The 18,952-nt window shown below is 42.2% G+C and overlaps 1 protein-coding gene across 4 annotated transcripts in view; it reads right to left on the bottom strand.

Moving 5' to 3' along the window:
- USP13 (ubiquitin specific peptidase 13) overlaps positions 1–18,952 on the bottom strand; it is a 136,242-nt gene that overhangs the window by 14,361 nt on the left and 102,929 nt on the right. For 2 of the 4 annotated variants that reach the window (XM_060150050.1, XM_060150051.1), the window contains exons 20-21: positions 8,712–8,796; positions 1,922–6,864 (exon numbers count right to left, since the gene is read on the bottom strand). The exons of 1 other annotated variant lie outside the window; for it this stretch is intronic. In XM_060150050.1, coding sequence (XP_060006033.1) covers positions 6,771–6,864; positions 8,712–8,796 — 179 coding nt within the window. In that variant the 3' untranslated portion in view covers positions 1,922–6,770. Of the gene's footprint in view, positions 1–1,921; positions 6,865–8,711; positions 8,797–17,987; positions 18,179–18,952 lie in introns of those variants that run through there. One more of the 4 variants, XM_060150052.1, reaches the window with a different exon arrangement.

Raw genomic sequence — 18,952 nt, 5'->3', positions numbered from 1 at the left:
AGGCACTCCCCTGAGTACCTGATTTCGTACCTCAACCTGCACCTCCACCACTGATCTACATCTTCTTTTTTCCATAGAACTCAACAGCTTTTAACATATCATTTACTTACTTCTTATGTTTAGTATCTGCCTCTCCCTGGTAGAAAATTAACTCAGCAAGGGCAGAGACCCGTATCTACTTTGTTTACTGATACATCTAAGAAAAACAATGCCTAGCACATAGATGCTTAGTAGTTATTGAATGATGAACCATGCTATACAGATGAACAAAATAAATTTGCTTAATGGAATTATCTCCAGAAAAATACTTTTGAAAAAAAAAGTCATCAATGTTGGTATAATTGATTATTTAAAAAAAATTGTTTTAGACTGAAACAATGGGTCAAAACCTCCAGAGTCAAAACGCTATATGGGTTAAAATGATGACATAAAATACCACAGTAAAAATATCCTGTGTCCACCAGACTGTCAGATGCTTTACATAACTCATCACAAGTATTTATTCTGCCCACTGAACAGATGAGAAGACTGAGTCTCAGGATATTAAGTGCTTACCAAAGTCACACAGTTAGTCTGGGCTGGGAACAGGTATTTGAACTTGTCTATATGCTTCTACCCTGGCCATTATCCCACTCTGCCTCCCTACCTCAATGAAAGTAGATTTTTAAATAATTGCTTGCATGGGGATGAGAATTACTCACCATTTTCCTGTTAAATTTCTCCACTGTGACTGAAGTTTGCCACTGACGACGTTTGAAAAGCTGGACCATGAGTTCAAACGGCACACACACTGGTAAACTCTCCCACTGGACACGACGGGATACATCAAGTGAATGTAAACAGCAGCTGGCTTGCAAACACTGGCCTAAAAGTTTACAATTCTCTGAATGGTGAACAACCCCTCACTATCCCCCCATCATTTCCTTCTCCTCTTACTCCCTCACCAAAACAGATGGCACAACACTGATGTCAGTCACTTCACTTGGATTTTTAAAAATACATTGGTTCATTCTTTTAAAAGTTTTAAGCACTGAATAAACATATTTTAAGTGGTAATTAGCCTATATGGTAAGCAAAATATGCTCCCCCCCACCCCCGCCCAAAGACATCCACATCCTAATCACCTTACATGCCAAAAGGAACACTGCGGCTATGAGTAAGTTAAGGATCCTGAGATGGGAAGACTATTCTGGACCATCTGGGTGAACCCAATGTAATCCCGAGGGTCTCTGTAAGAAAGAGGCAGGAGAGCCAGTAAAGGAGATGTGCCAATGGAAGCAGACACTGGAGTGACGCCAATGCTCTCAGGAGGTCATGAGCCAAGGAATGCCAACAGCTTCCCGAAACTGGAAGAAGGAATGGATTTTCTCCTACGGCTTCCCTGCCAACACCTTGCTTTTAGCCCTGTGAGACCCATTTCCAGACCTCTGACCTAATAAATGTATTGTTTTAAGCCACTCAGTTTGTGGTAATTTGTTTACAGCAGCAATAGGAAACTCATTACAGCCTAGAAACACAATGTCATAAAAATGCTGAAATCCCTTGATGCAACTAGTGTTGACTCTGCTTATACCTGCATTAAGGAAGCCACCAGCAAACTGAGAGCCAGGGAACCACAGAAAGGTCTCACAATCGATTCCAATATTCAACCTGGCACCCAGTAGAGAAAGATAGCAGACTCCCACCTGCCCTGCCCCTCCCTCCTTCACAGAGTTAACATCGTGCCATCGACGATATTCCACTACTGATGGGACCTGGCAGCCTCGGGGCCACACAAAGAAACCCTGAAAAGAAATAAAATTAGTCACTGTCTCAAGTTACCTGTTCCACTGATGGATAAGAACCTGCAAAAGGCAGAATCGGTTTACGTGGCATTTTGCAAAAGAAAAAAAAAAAAAAACAGCCATAAAGGGACCTCAGATTGTGAGAATAGCTTTTAATTTTAAAACAATTGAAGCAATAAATCATCCATCTCTCTTTCCATCACAGGCAAATAGTCTCCCAAAACATTTGAGATATTTTAAACTACAACTGTGATTAGTGCAAAATAAACACAAACTCTTTCAGGCGCCAACATCAAAACCTGCCAAGCAGACAGGCGCGGGCCACAGGATCAGCCTCAGCTGAGGCCAGGAGGAGCGGCCAGATTTCCATGGTATTTCAACACACCCAGCTCTGAACAGACAAAACAATACCCGGGGGGGGGGGGAGAAACCACAAGAGAATGTTGCCCAAAGTGAAACCCATCTGCCCAACACCCTCAGGTGGCTAACATCCTTGGCACCTGGAAGATGCTTGAAAAATAAATGCAGAGTTGGCAGCTTCTAGACAAAGCTGAAGAAACAGGGTTTGGGCTCGTTTGCTTTTGGTTTTTAATTGGGGTCTTATATATATATTGGTTCTTATGCAGAAAAATCTGCTTTCTGGAAGGCATTCTGTGCCTCACATTGCTCCCGACTCCAAAAAAAATGTTTGTGCTGCTTCTGTCTGTCTGGATGCTTTGCAGACCCCCCCCTTCAACACCTACGGCACCTCGCTGCCTCCTCACGTCACCTGGTCTGGAGAGCACTGTCCAACAGAAGTACAACTCGTGTCTAATTTCAATTTGTTTGGTAGCCACATTAAAAAGAGATCAAAAGGAATAAGTGAAACGTTAATATCATCTTACTTGATGTATCTAAAATATGGTCATCTTAGCATATAATCATTATAAAATATTGATGCAATATTTTACATTCCCTTTTATTGGTACCAAGCCTTCCAAATCTGGCGTGCATTTCCTGTGTACAGCACAACCTCAATGTGCACAAGACACATTTCCGGAGGTCATTAGCCACATGTGGCCATGGACAACTGTACTGAACAGCACAGGTCTAGAGAATTATGACACAAACTCTTTCAGGATGATTTACTGAGTAGGGAATCTCCATGGCACTGTGTGGACGATCTTATACATCAACTTAAGGGTACAGAATCTTGTTCTGTAACCTAGGATTTTTGACCTTAGGTGAAGGATAGAATCACATTTTATCTAATCCTATCCCCCTATCCTGCCCCCAACACTGGCCATCTCCCCATTGACGGCCCACACGGATGATGTCATTTAGCAACAGTGATGCCTACCAGATGAAAAGACATCCTTTCTGTGGTAGAAAAACTTATTTGAGGATCATAGCTATAACTCAACTAGAGTAAGATAATACTCCAGAAAGGTTACAGAGTTAGCGGAAGGTAGTTCTGAGGTTTGTCAGGGCAGGTGGTGTTTTAAATAGATTTTTCATTTTTGAGGAAGATGGTAACAAAGTACCTCACCGACTGGGAAGTGGAGAGTTTCAGGAGTGGGAGAAAAAAATGGGATAATCACCAAAGAAAGTAATTCCCCAAGAAATTGGGAGTAGAAGTTGGGGTGGCAAACACTAAAAACGAGGCAGGTTCTAAAGTGGGGTGCGAGAGCTGTAACAAACCAGAACCATAACATCGAACCTCTACGTGATCCCTCGCGTCTTACATGTCTGACCAAGGTAGTAACTGCAGGAAAATAAACATAGAACCGAATGCTAGAGCAGAAAGGGACTTCTGAGCTTATCTGGTCTAACCCACTCATTTTAAGGAAAAAGGCCTAGAGAGGTAAAGCGACTCGGCCCCACCACACTTAGAAGTGGAGTCGGGCTACAAATGCAGGTGCTCGCACTATGAATTGCAGGTAAGGCTCCATCCAGTTCAGGTCAAGGGAAAAAACAAATGTTGGGAGTAGCAGGCTCAAGCTATACCCTACAGCCCACGGTGAACACGGGGCAATGGCAAGCACATTCTCTTGTAGGTGGGAGAAAACAGCAAGTCAATTCAGAACATTAAAGCAATGTTGACATAAAATGGCATTAAAACATGACTCTTCTTTAATAGTCCTTCCCCCATACTTTTTCTCCCCTTGAAAAAAAAATCCCAATCTGAACCAAACTGGATTTCTGATTAGTTGTGTGGGCACTTAGATCAATTGACAAAACAAAAACTTTGATACGCTGTATTTTCCAAAGACACATTCATCAGGATTTTGCACAAATGGATATCAAAAGATATTTACAGGAAGAAGGTGCTCTCTTTCACACATACACCCATGCAGTGAGAATTTTCACAATTACACCACCACACCTCACACAGAAGACGCCTAACAGGCTGATGAGCAGTTGACAAAATACACACATTATTCCAGTTTTTAGTCATAAATAATCTCATCGACATACGTGTGTAAAATTAAGCAGTATATTCCACACTCTGATTCCAGGGAAGCCTGCCTTGAATATATTAAGATATACATACAAATACATTTATAAGCATGAAAGAAAACCAATATTTGCTCCAGTTTTCCCAACTCTCAATCTGAAATAAAGAACAGCACATATACAAAACTTTGCCTTGTAGAAATAGCCCTTTGTCTTGTGAGGAGGAAAAAAAGGCAGCCATATTCCACTTTCTTACGATAGGTTTAGGTATCAAAAGGGCTAAATTTCTTTTTCTGCTTAATGAATTAAGTAACGTGGAGCCTGTAATCTTATATACTGACTTTACACCATTCACTTTGTAAGATTTTATTATAAAATTTTTTAATTTGCTCAAAATACACATGCCAACTTTGTCCACATTTCAATCCAAAGCCCCAATCCCCCTCCCACCCCCAGAAAAGGCCTTCCCTTTGTAACAGCGGTGAAAAGAAGTCACTTTTGATGTGTGTTTGGAGTCACTATTCTATGGTACTACAGCCCTAAGGAAACGGGACTCCGTAAGGCTGCTTAGCATGGGGGTTTCTGCAGGAATCAGGGACTCGTGTCACCGAGCGGGGCTGCTTTGGGGTGTCCAAGACAATGTGAAAAGGTGACACCAGTGGGCAGAGTTTAGTAGAGATTTACTGCCCCATGACCTCCCTCCTTCTGCCAATCTCATTTGTTCCCGAACTGAAGAAAACGTCAGAGGAGAGAAGAGAGGAAGCACGCTCTACTAGGGCCCACCCACTGGGCACACCACCTGCTGCTCTTCAAATGGTCAGCGATCAGATCTCTCCAGGTCCACAAAGCACAGTTGGAAAGAGAGGGCAGGGGGTCATCACACCACTGTGCACATAAGGAAAGATGAGGGACTTGCCCAGCTACGGGGCGCACCCAGGTCCACGGGCCACAGGCCTCAGGCTCTGCATCCCTTGCTCACGTCTCCTGTGAGAAGGGCCCCAATCATAACCAGAACCCTGATTGTTCATAACTCACATGTCATAATCCAACTTCCAGACTTCACAGAATTGTGGAATTCTGTGCTATATTTCACCCAGTTGGTTCTACTTTATTTTCCTACAGTCTCCAGGAAGATCCTTTCTACCAATCAAATGCATATTAAGCAGACAGCAATAACTCCTTTTTTATTTGACTGAATAATCTGAAATAGAAATTCCAGAGACCCTAGCATTTGGTACAGAGCTGTAGGAAAATTACAGAGCACTATCGTTCCACTTTTTCATCACATCTGAAACTCTGATTTAATCCCAGGTTGCAACTAAAATGCTGAAACACCGAAACGGAAACGATGGTCTTTCATAATGTCATATAAAGTTTCTTTGCATCTGAAACCCTTAAACTGCTGAAGATCACACTGTTGGTCACAGCAGATAAGCAGTGAAGGTAAGTCAGGAGGTGATTAGCCAACAAAGGGCAGAGATGAGACTCTGGCCCCAGAACACATAGAAATGAAGACAAGCAAAGAGCTGGGGATGAGAAAATTACAGACAAATTTGGGGCACTTAACATGATTCCAGCGAGTTGTCATGTGTCACGGTAAGAAGAGATCAGCTATTTTAACTAACAGTACACATGACTATGCCTTGGGGGAAGGGCTGCTGAGAAACAGAATTCATCTACCTTTGGCAAAGAACAACACTGTGCTGCTGGGGGCATCTGCGTTCACACGACCAAACGTCACAAACCCAACTGAATTCTGGACAGCACTGAAAGGGACAACAGCCCTTTTGACGCCTGAAAATCTAAGCGGGGAACTAATTTTTTAAACTGTTCCTGAGTTAGAGTTTCTTTAAAATATTGACTTGCTTTTTCCAGCTATGCTTACTACCAACTATTTTAACCTTTAAAAACCAACCCGTCACAGATTTTCTAGTTGACTGTAAAGGTCTCACACTCTCAGTCGCATTCTCACACACATTCACACACTCGTATTATGAATTTTGATATGATTAAATTAAAAATATCTTTCATTGTAGATGTTCTAATCTACTCTACATGGAGAGGTCAGAAATCATTGTGTGTCATGAAAAAACTTATGTCACAAATAAAGCCCAGCCCAGTTACTGATTTTCGATATGAAACGAAAGTGGGCTTTTTGTTTACGGTGGGTAGGCGACACGACTGGCCCCATTACTTGGTTCCTCTGGAGGCCACTATCGCCGACCCCCAAAGCAGAACAGAGGATTGGCGGCACTTCCTGCTGTTGATGCGCCAGTGGCAGATCCCCCACCAGCAATAGGAATACTTTTTTTTTAACCATCCTCTTCTTAAACATTTATAAAAAGAAAAATTATCTACAGTAGTGTATCATCACTAATAGAAATTTCCTCCCAGTTCTACTTCAGAAGGCGTCAAATGATGTTCTTTAAATAAACTATAAATACCCCATGTACTCCCTCATGTCTGGCTGTCCCAACTTCTTACTTTTTTTTTTTTTTGGCAAATTAAAAAGGTGTATGGCTTCTTCTCGCCAATTTGTACGTCTGAGGTTTAGCTTGGTATCCTGCGGTAAAAGTACATGTAGCCCAGGTCTTTAGGGGGCCTTTCTGAGGCACAAACTTTGTGGTCATTGTAGATCACCCATCTGAAAACAAAAGACAGAAGCATTTGATGGATTTAAGTCAGTTCCAGGAAACTTTGCAGGAGAAACTTACTGCACCATACTTAAAATAATCAAGATGGTTTAAGATAAACCAAACTCAAGTCTGTTGTATAAAAAGAAACAGAATGCTGGTGGGAAATTACAGCTGCTTTTTTATTCTCAAGTTCAATCAAAAAGTAGTTTCTAAGGAGCCTCCAAACATTTCCACTTATAGAAATCCATAGATGGCCTCAGAACTTCAGTCAAAGAAGTATGTGTTTTTTTCAGCCTTAGGGATAAAACTAGCTAAAAATCAGGGCTTCCCTGGTGGCGCAGTGGTTGAGAGTCCGCCTGCCGATGCAGGGGACACGGGTTCGTGCCCCGGTCCGGGAAGATCCCACATGCCACGGAGCAGCTGGGCCCGTGAGCCATGGCCGCTGCGTCTGTGCGTCCGGAGCCTGTGCTCCGCAACGAGAGAGGTCACAACAGTGAGAGGCCCGCGTACCGCAAAAAAAAAAAAAAAAAAAAAACTAGCTAAAAATCAGAAGTAAATAGACATGCAGTGAACTATTATACAACTATTAAAATGTCTTTGAAGAATATCTGGTAAAGTAAGAAAATAATCACAATATAATATGAAGTGGGAGAAAGCAGGTTACAAAATTGTAGGTACTGTGTACAAACTTTAAGCTTTTAGAAAAGTTGTAAATACAGACATACACATACCCTCTCTCCCAGTGAAAACAATGAAACAAAGGGAAATGTATCAAAATACAGACAATGGTTCTCTCTAGGCTTCCAAATAACACATTCTCTGTATGTTTTTGTATTTTACAAATTCCTTATAATGAATTTCATGGCTTTTTAAATTATAATTGAGCTATTTTTCTTAAGAAAAGTATTTTTAAAAGAGCTATCATGCTTGGTAATAAAAAGGATTCACTACAAATCAAGTTCCTGTGCTCAACTATTTTATTAATCAAGTTGAGAAGACAAGACTAAAAGACACACCAAAAAGGAACACAGTGGATTCCTGACTGGGAACCAGTCACTCCTGCAGTACGAGGTCAACGTCCTACCAGGAGAGGGCAAGGTTACGTGTTTCTCCAGTGTCCATGTGGCCCAAGCACTGCCTCAAGCAGGGGTGCTGACCCACAGGCCAGGCCACTCAGTGGGAACTCAAGGAAGGGAAACCAGTGGGGCCCGTGGGGATCCAGCCCCGGAAGAAGGTTCTGAAGAGAGCAGCGGCCTTACGTCCGCCCCACAACTGTTTCATTCCTAGCTCACCACACACCTAACAATTCTTAAGAAGCCAAAGCTACAATAGGGCAAACACTGGGTGTTGGAGTTACCAGATAAAACACAGGATACCCAGTCAAGTTTGAATCTCACATAAGCAACAAATACTTTTTTAATACAAGTATGTCCCATGCAACAGCTGAGACATATTTATACTAAAAAGTTATTCATTATCTGAAATTCAAACATAATAGGGCATCCTGGTTTTCTTGTTTTGTTTCGTTTTGTTGGCTAAACCTGGCAACCCTGGGGAGGTTCCAAATATGGACACACATTCTGCTGCGGGATGCGTCTTTACTTTGGGAGGTCCCCTTGCTATGACAGTGAAGAGTGACTCTGAATACTAGCTCTGACACAGCTGCAAACATCAAGCTATTTAGCCTGTCTGAGCCTTAGTGCCCTGATGTGTAAAATGGCTTTAAGAGTCTATCCCTACAAGACCATTATGAAAACCAAATGAGATAACATATGAAACACCTAGTGGAGTGCCTGGTACATAGCACGTCCTCAATAAAACATAGATATTAGTTTACCTTCTCAAAAAGACTCACCTTCCTTCCTTTTTGATGTGACAAACGTAGTGTCCACTCATGGTAGATGTCCCCATGTGACTGATGAATGCAAATAATTCATACACTATGAAAGAGGAAACAACTCAGTTACAAGGCAGCATTTCTAGAAATCAACAGCACTTCTGACCAGAATTTAAAGCCAACGAGAGTGTAATCCAGCAACTGTTCAGAATGAAAGACAGTCTATTTACTACGTTGAGAACACACCCACCTACCCAAAGGGACAGCAACTTCAACCTGCAAATTCATAACAAAGCAGGACATGAACTTTACAGCTGACCTTAAGCTCCTATCTGAAAGGGGATTAAAAGTCCCACAGTCCAGTCTGGTGGCAAGCTCATGGGTCTCAAAGGGTAGTCCCGGCTCCATCACTTCCAAGCGGCATGAGGGTGGAGAAGTTGTTTCATCTCTCGGAGCCCATTTCTTCACAGAAATGAAAAATCCACCCACTTCACAAGGTTGTATGAGGCTTAAATGAGCAATTCAGACTAAAATACCACACAAATGTCAGGATTAGGAGGAAGACAGCAGATAGGTGTTATCATTTATAGAAAGGGATAATGCTCAGAAATGCGTCTTGTGATTTCTGACTGGCTCATGATTATAACCTCCATGGGACCAAAATTCAGGCTTCATGCCTTCTGAACAAGGAGATATATAGCCTCTTGGAGCTTAAGATGGATGTTTATTCTCTAACAAGTATCTGCTGTCATCTTGCACAGCATATGCTGTACCAAATCCACGGTGAAGGAATTTCAGCTCATTCCCCCACCCACCGCCCCCCAGCCAATCCTAGGCCTGCACAACACGGGCAAAGTGGCTTCCACAGACTGGCACCAGTGTAACTCCGCAAACTGCTGCAGACTACGATGAGACAGGTACAGAAACGGAGTTAGCGTTTACAGACTCTTATAATAATTTGAGAGGAATATTCATGTCTGTTGAATCTAATTAAGGGAAAAAATGGGCTTGCATATTCATTGTTTTTGGTACTCAAGTTTTGTTGTGTTTTACAAGTGTACTGGTTCTGGACAGCCCCTTTTCCTTGCTCCTCCCTCTCTCATTCTTTCTCTCTTGCCGTTCACCAATGCTCATCCACATATTCAGCTGTGAATCCCCAGTCCTCATCTTAGCCTTCGGCGCATCACATACTGTGGACCACTTCTCCTCCTTCCCCAAACATCTGCCCCCAGGACATGGCTGTCTTTTTTGTTTTCCAGGTGCCTCACTGGCTTCTCCTGACTTTTAAACATTGGTGACCTGGGGCTCTGACCTCAAGTCTTTCTTCCCTCTCTCTATCTTCTCTCTCTCTCTCTCTCTCTCTCTCACATGTGCGCGCGCGCACACACACACACACACACACACACACACACACACACACCCTGTACATTCTCATCCTCTCTCTGCAACCTCCCCTACCCCTTCCCTCTCTGGTTGATCTCATCCAGTCTCATGGCATTAAATGGAATTATGTTCTTAATTTCATTTCCAGAATGTTCACTGCTAATGTACAGAACTACAATTGAATTTTGTATATTGGTCTTGTTTCCTGCAACCTTTCTGAATCATTTATTAGTTCTAATAGTTTTTAAAGTAGATTCCTTAGGATTTTCTATATACAAGACCATGTCATCTGCAAACAATTAGTTTTACTTCTTCCTTGCATATCGGGATGTCTTTTATTTCTTTTTCTTGCTTAACTGCCATGGCTAGTACCTCTTTCACAATGTTAAATAGATGTGGCAAGAGTGGACATCCTTGTCTTGTTCCTGCTCTTAGGGGAAAAGCACTCAGTCTTCACCATGAAGCATGATGTGAGCTGTGGTTTTTTGGTAGGTACCATTTATTAGGTTGAGGAAGTTCCCTTTCATTCCCAGTTTGTTGAGCATTATCTCCTCAGCTTTATCCGTCTCAATTCCCCCAGTAACTCAGGACAAAATCTGGACTCCTCTCTCCCACTGTTTACACACATCCAATCCATCAGCAAATCCTCCAAAAATATATCCAGCATTTCCTTCAAAATATATGCAGAATCCAACGACTTCCTACCACCTCCACTAGTAAGCCCCAATCTAAGTTACGATCATCTCTTGTCTGAATTATTACAATAGCCTCCCCTCCTAACAGGGCTCCCTGCTTCCTCCCTTACCCCTACCAACCACTCTCAGTATGGCTGCAAATCTCACTCTAACGATGACCTATGAGGTCCCCCCACCTCCTTCCACTCTCCCCCTCCACTCCAGCTCCTCTGGCCTCCTGGGTTCTCCTCAAACACACCGGCTACTCCTCTCACTGACAGAGAGAGCTTCAAGCCCCACACCTACAGTCCCTCTATCTGAAACTCTTCTTTCAGATGCCACGTGATCCAGTCCTCACTTCATCGAGGTCTCAGATCAAATGTCATCTCAGAGAGGCCTTCCTTATAAATAGCAACTCCTCCCTCCTTCCACCCCACCCTCACCCCAACCTTGTTTTACTGTTGTCCACAGAGCTCAAAATAACACCATATCACATACTTGTGTATTTACTTACTGTCTATTTCCTTTTATCCCAGGCTAGAACATAGCTCCATAAGGATGAGAAGTTTGTTTGGGATTTTTTGGGGTTTTTTTTTTTTTAGTTTTATAAACTCACCAAATATATATATTTTTAATTTCATTTGTCTGTTGTGTTTACTGGAATATTCCAGACACAGAGAACAGTGCTCAGCATGCAGTAGGCATGGCTCCCTTCACCCCATGTCCTCACTTGTTTTTCTATCTTTTCATATTGTATACATTTTTATAAACCCCCTACCAAAGTATAAATTGGGGTATAAATTAGTGAAATAATTATTTTAAAAAGAAATGAATCAGAGGGGATTGCCTTTCCCATCCTTAACTAAGTTTTTGTCACTAGCTATCACATCAGCTGAAAACCCCAACACACACACACCGGAAAAAAAAAAAAAATCACAGGTTTGAAACAGAAACCAGGCAAAAACAGTTGTGAATGACAATCATTTTGCCTGGCACTTAGAGATCCAGGGACCCTACCCTTGTCGGCCCTCCCCAGTGTTCCCCATCACTAAGAACCCATCCCCACCCTAGTAAACAAGAGAGAGTGTAGGCTGAGACTTTTTCATGTTCCTAGACCCTGGTTGGTTTTTAAAGCTCTCTAGGAATAATTTTATATCAAATTCCAAATCTTCAATTTGAGAGATACGGGGCTGGTCTCCCACAAGGTGGCTGCCCTCTTAGAATTTTCATGGAATGAACAGAGTATGTGATCCTCCGAAGAAGGCTTTTCCCTCACAAGAAACTGTCCCCCAAAACAATGCCTTACATAACTGAACAGAGTATTTAATGAGCACTTCTCACCATAAGCCAGGGTCATTTCAGTGAAGCATTGCTCAGATACCAACAAGCCAATATGTTAACAAAATAGACAGACATAGAGAAAAGAACAAATCCATACACTCCAACACATCCAAACACGTCATTAAGCCTCCAAAGGCATTTCCCCTCTTTAGTTAAAAGCAATTAATTCACGTGTATACTCAAAATCATAAAAATAAAGAAAAAAATATTAGCATAAATCTTAGTCCTGTAATTAAAATTAACTGTGTTTATCAATAGAAGCGACCGCTCCATGCATTATTCAAGCCCTCCTGCTAGGAACCAACAGCAAAAGAGAATCTCGATAAATCTGCAAAAATTCAACAGGTAAGAAATCTCAATTTATCTTTGTTTCCAAAGAGAAAGTCAAGGTGAATAAACCAGACAGGGAAGCCACTTGCTGATTCTTCTCCTTGTTCCCAGAGGTCTTCCTCCAAAAATAGCATCACCACACTCTCAAAAAGTACAGAGACCCCTTTTTATATTGCTAGAAAAGGCATTTTTAAGCAAGGTAAATCAGTTCAAAAATGTTGACTTGTAACCGAGCAGGACCCTATGGGGCCTTCCCGGGACAGACCCCTCCCCATATCCTCTGCTTTAGCTACTCTCTGTACCTAGACAACAGTATTTGATGCACATTTCCTAAGTTGTTTTACAGATGTGAAAACCCCGCACCAAATGGAAGATGTTCACTACTTGATGATCATGAGTACATGGCCCCCAGGCCTACTGGAGCCTGAGGATTGATAATGTCAACCCCTGTGACACCACCCTGTTGCCTCACCATCAGCCAATCAGAGAACTGTGCACAGGCTGATCACATAACCTGCGACACACCTCCCTCGCCTGGCTTTTAAAAATGCTTTGCTGAGGGCTTCCCTGGTGGCGCAGTGGTTGAGGGTCTGCCTGCCGATGCAGGGGACGCGGGTTCGTGCCCCGGTCCGGGAAGATCCCACATGCCGCGGAGCAGCTGGGCCCGTGAGCCATGGCGGCTGAGCCTGTGCGTCCGGAGCCTGTGCTCCACAACGGGAGAGGCCACAACCCTGAGAGGCCCGCGTACCGCAAAAAAAAAAAAAAAAAAAAAAAAAAAGAAACAGATGCAACATGTAATCAGGTTTGGCTCTTCCCTGTTACAATTCCCCACTGTCAATGTCCATTCCACAATCTTGTAGAAAAACGGGTGACAAAGTCAGATGGATCTTCCTGGGAGTGTTCACCATCAGTGCCAGTGTTCCAAACGTTGTTTCTTTTGTTCCTCTCTGGAAAGTGTCTCCTTTACTCCTGTAGTCTTAAAAAAGTATTCACAACCTAAAAGTTGAGTTATGATCTATTCAGCAGGAATTTTGAGGGTTTCAATCCCAGGAGGCACCATCTCAAGTTAAGGAATTTAGCCCTTTTCTATGTATGGGAAAATACACTGAAATCACTCCTTTGATATGCACCTCAGCTATCTGGGGCCTGTATCCTGTATTTTCATACCCTGAGTTTCCTCGGGGCCCACGGCTCACATTGGAGGGCTGCAATCACTAATGACTGATGTGGCAGGAAATATTTCATTTCTCAGATCCTCTCCTCTTGGTCAGGATTTTGACCAATACTGGGAGACATTTCATGATCAAATTTGTCCCACGGCGCTGGGAGGCTCATCCCAGATCAGGCGAAAATTCTTGATATGCCACTCCAGGTGCTAGTTTTCGGATTAGGCCCTATTGATAATTAAAGATTCTCTGGATCCTCTATCTAATTATGATCCAGGAGACATTTTCCCTTGTTGCTTCTTCCCATACCTAGAATCACACTATTACAATTATTTTATGTTATAAATGTGACCTATTTCCTCAAGACGTTTAGCCGATAGAAGTTTTGTTGGAGGCCTGGTTACGCACTGGGTACTTTACTTTTTTTTTTTTTTTTTGCGGTACGCGGGCCTCTCACTGCTGTGGCCTCTCCCGTTGCGGAGCACAGGCTCCAGACGCACAGGCTCAGCGGCCATGGCTCACGAGCCCAGCCGCTCCGCGGCATGTGGGATCTTCCCAGACCGGGGCACGAACCCGTGTCCCCTGCATCGGTAGGCGGACTCGCAACCACTGCGCCACCAGGGAAGCCCCGCACTGGGTACTTTAAGAGACAACAATCTTATAAAATAGATGGGATATAAGTAATGCAGCTAGTAACACTGACAAAGACAGAGTGCAGCAGGGAGACACAAAGCACAAACAACTGGCTTACAAAGGTATAATTTACCAAATTACTGCAAGTCATAATTAGTTTAAGGGGAAGGTTTTCCTTACACCTGGAAAACACAAATTTAAACCATTTTTCAGACAGAAATCATAAAAATTATAACCATATTCACCAGTTTACTCAGTCTTATGTAACTAAATCCTTCTTGTTAACAGCTTTATGAAGCCATCAGGTTTCCCATTAGAACTCTTCGATTTCCTACCCAGTTCACCACGATGGTCTGAAAGTCAGAAACTTGTATTTATCCAAAGCTCCTTTCTATAAATCTTCTTGAAGAGGAAGCATTTTTGCAAAGGCGTCAGAGTGAAACCATAACTGTCTATAATGACGAAAGACTTAAGAAGGCACGTTTAAATCTGATTACAGTGCAATTGACAAAGCAACTTGGTTACTGCTGTGACATGGAACACTTTCAGATAATAACTAGAATTATGACTGATAACATTTTACCAGGACATACCAAATTTTAGGAACTCCATATAATCTCTAGAATACCTGTATCATTTGCCATACAATATAACCCAAGAAGATTTATTACTTATCTGACAACACTTCCCACGTAATTCAACATACCAAGTGAACCTAATTAGTTAATATCTCTCTTTGGGATGTTTCAGGGGCCCTTTGAAGCATCCCAAAGTTAGCTAGAGGTCAAAGGAGCTTCATAATTTGATTTGGGAAGTTTTGTCAAAAAAATGTCAAAAGGGTTTAATTAAAACAGTCAGATAGGATCACAGGTCACTGGGAAACAATAGTTATTCACTTAACCTAAGTAACAATAAAAGATTTCAAAGGCAAATATAGAACAGATCACTTAAAAGGTAGAGAAACTTAAAATCTGTTAGCAAAGGCAGTTCAAAATCCTAGGAAACCTTGTCTTCTTAACAAAGAGAAAAGCCACATTCAAGTTTTGCAACAGCTTACTTTTAAAATTTATTTACTCAAACTTGTTTTAAACTTAGTCAATCCTGACCATGAACAAAACTCTTTTCTTGGGGTCCACTTTCCATAAACCTTCCATCACTTAATTCATTTTAGCACAATTCTAACTTTCAAGTTGTCTAATATCTGGAGAGAGTAATTTTAGATAGACATTCCTAAAAGATCATTATTTTTTAAAGTTCACCTAAAGCTCTTATCTCATTTGCATTTTCTTAAAAGTTTCTTCACATCAAGTTACTTTCCTTGATGACAAATTTGCAACAGATATAACAAGATTTTATTTAGTTTATATTAAACCTAGGCACAATAAAAGTATTATACCTGATGACTCTAATGACATGTATTAATTAGATCAACAAACATTAATACCGAATATGTCTCAGTTCACGTGAACCTGAAACTCATTTAGCTTAATTTTTCTTGTATTTAGAATTGTTTGGTTTGTAAGCGCTTACTTTTCTTTAAGCCAATTAAATAGAGCTCATCCACAAGTCAACCTCAGCAATGTTATCCGAAGACAAAGACACATACAAGGACACAAGCACACAGAGACATTACAGTTCTCATTTCAAAATTTCAGCCCTGAGTCAGGTACAACAATGTAAAACTGTGGGACTCGAGAGACATTGTTCCAGCTAATGATTAAGAACTCTCCAGACAATAGGGGCTTCTTAGACAATGGGTGAATTTCCAGGATGTCCGGCCCCCTTCCGAGAAGGAGGGAGATAACAAAATGTAAAAAAGGTGTCTGTCAAAGACCAATCAGGCAGCTGGGGACAAGTTCCCTCTCTGGTCCGAGCCTAAGCCGGGACCAATCAGCAGGAGAACACAACCAAATCTATAATTTACATACGGGGAAGTGGGAACCTATAAAACTGACATATTCGCGCCCAAAAGGGTTCCTTCTTCGACCTCCTGCGTGAGGACCAAGGAACCCCGGTGCACCGGCCTTCAATAAACCTCTTGCGTTTTGCATCGACTTCCGACTCTTGTTGTTTCCTGGGCGAGTTGAAACTCCTAGGAGACCGCGCAGGTCTAACAAAACCCATCAGTTCACAAAAAGAGGTTGGATTAAAATTAGGTTTCTGGCAGATGGAACAAATCAAGCTCACTTGTCTAGATGACTGAATTTTTATAGAAAATACACTTAGGTTTTTTATTTAGCCTTGACAAGTCAATTTCTAAATTACTTTACCCTCTTTTCAAAGTTTGCATTTTAAAAAGATGGCAGAAATGAGGGTTCCTGAGAAGACCAGATAGGACATTTGCATCTCAAAGACACAGGCAAGTTTTTCCTAGGATGACTTTGTTTCCCCTTTATTTAATATTTACAAGCCTCTTAAGATAAATAGGGAAGGTAGTCAATCAACTTGTTCCCCACTGTCAAAGTTACCTGCAGCTCCTGTGGGGAAATTAGAATCTGACGCCTCAAGTCCAAGGGAGTCCCCCTGGCCTCTTACAGGATGTCAGCGCAAGGGAAACTGCCCTGCTGCGGAAGCGGCTCCTAGTCCGAATTGGGTGCCCTGTGGAGTCTTAGCTGGTGATATTAAATCAGGCTCCTGTGCTCCAAGGGTTAACAAAGAAACTTCTATTAGATACCCACGGGTAGGGGAAACAGGAGGCAGTGAATATCGCGGTGGCATGCGGGGTGGGCAGTTGGAACAACTGCCGGTACAGCCTGCTCTTTTGCAAAACACTTCTAACTGCGAGATCCTGTAATAATTGAGTGAGCCATTCAGGGGCCATTGCCCTTCTGATCTTACATATTGGGTCCACATCCTATTACAATGGTACATCATGTCTTTCTTAGTCAGAGGCTCCCGGCTATGTTTAGCCCATTTATCTAATATACGCTCCAAAGGGCTCTCCTTCGGGATGGATGGAGTATTTCCTATTTTTTATAAGTTTGATAACACCAAAACACAAAAGACGCCAACAAATTCCAACACAAAAGGCCCAAACAAATTCTAGCATCGATGCACGCAAAACCAAGACCAAAACCAACGGTTCCCGAATCAGATAGACTTACCCTACAAAACCAACAAATTAGTTCCCAAATCAGGTAGACTTACCCTACAAAACCAACGAACTAGTTCCCTACCGAACCGGTCCCAAATCAGGTAGAGTCTGACGACAAGTCCCCCCTCCAACAGGGTACCCCAATCAAACAAACTGGCTTATCCCGTAAAGGAAAAGCCCAAACTGAGAGGGGAATATGTTCCGGGTGTGCACACCGGAGCGACTTACCCTACAAACTCAAGTTCCCCAACTCGCGACACAAAAGGATACACAAAACCAAAACAAGATCAAGACCACAACCAACGAACCGGTTACCAAACTGGGTAGACTTACCAATCTCTACAAAATCGAGTCTGTGGACTTGCGGAAGTTGGTCGGTTCCTTGCTTCAACTGCCAAGCGCTGGGGTAGCTGGTGCCGCTTCAGGGAATTTTGAAGGGAAGACGCTCAGGACAAATGGTCCTGGCAGCAGCCAGGGCCTTGTCCCAATGTTCCTGACCGCGCCCGGCTGGCCAAGCCAAACTTGTTACCGAGTCCAAGCTCGCTCTGCTCGCTGCACAACAGGCCAGTAAATTGGAGACAAGGTGCTGAGGCAAGGAATACGACTTTATTCGGAAAGCTGGCAGACCGAGAAGATGGCTGAAGTCTCAATATTTTAAATATTTTGACCGAAATCTCAAAATAACCATCTTATCGGGGTTTGGATGCCAGTTTGGATGCACAGAGGGGGGAAGAGATGAGGAAGTAAAGTAAAAAGGCCGTAAGTTTTGCAAATATCACCTGGAATGGCCAGCCTCGGGGAGGGGATGTGTTCATTTCTTCTTTCTTGTAGCCATCCACAGGTGGAGAGGGTCCGGATGTTTGCCTGAACAAAGGCACTTTGGTTTAACATTCAGGCAGAGGGGCAGGGTTCCCCGAGGCAGGCCATTATGTACAGAGAGTATCCTTTTAGTGAACAAAAGCAGCGGAAAGCAAAGGTTAAAGTAAAAGAAACAGATCCAACATGTAGTCAGGTTTGGCTCTTCCCTGTTATAACTGTTTTACTCTGATACTTTTACAAAATGAAGATCTTCAAGAAGATCCATAAAAAGGACTTTTTGACAAATATAAGTTTCTGATGACTTTTAGATCATACTACCAAACTGGGTAAGAAATTACGAAACTAATAGAAAACCTGATGGCTTCATCTAGATCAACAGGAATTAATCACATGGAACTGAATGATAAATATAATTTATAAATTTATGCCTTTTTGTCTGAAATATTAGTGGCTTTTAATCTTTCTTTTCCAGAAAAACTTTCCTCTTATGCTAACTATGATATACAACATGTTGATAAAGTTTACCTTTGTAAACAAAGATGAAACATTACCTTTTTCTCTCTACCTGATCCCCCCAGGATTTGGCTTCTCCAACTGGCTCCCCTCTGGACTTGATGGCTTACTGCAATCCAGATTACAACTAGTTATACTAATCATTGTTTTAATTTGTTCTCTCTTTGTTGTTTCAAACTGTTTATGTTTTGTATCTCTCTGCTGTACTATGACCTTATTAATGTTACTAGCTATATTACGGACATTCTATTTCACAAGATTGTTGTCTTAATGTTACTAGCTATATTACGGACATTCTATTTCACA

The sequence above is a fragment of the Lagenorhynchus albirostris genome, chromosome 5 (genome assembly GCF_949774975.1).
Source record: "Lagenorhynchus albirostris chromosome 5, mLagAlb1.1, whole genome shotgun sequence".
NCBI lineage: Eukaryota > Metazoa > Chordata > Mammalia > Artiodactyla > Delphinidae > Lagenorhynchus > Lagenorhynchus albirostris.
Note: the sequence above shows the minus strand (reverse complement) of the source record. Positions and strands in the feature narration are given on the sequence as shown.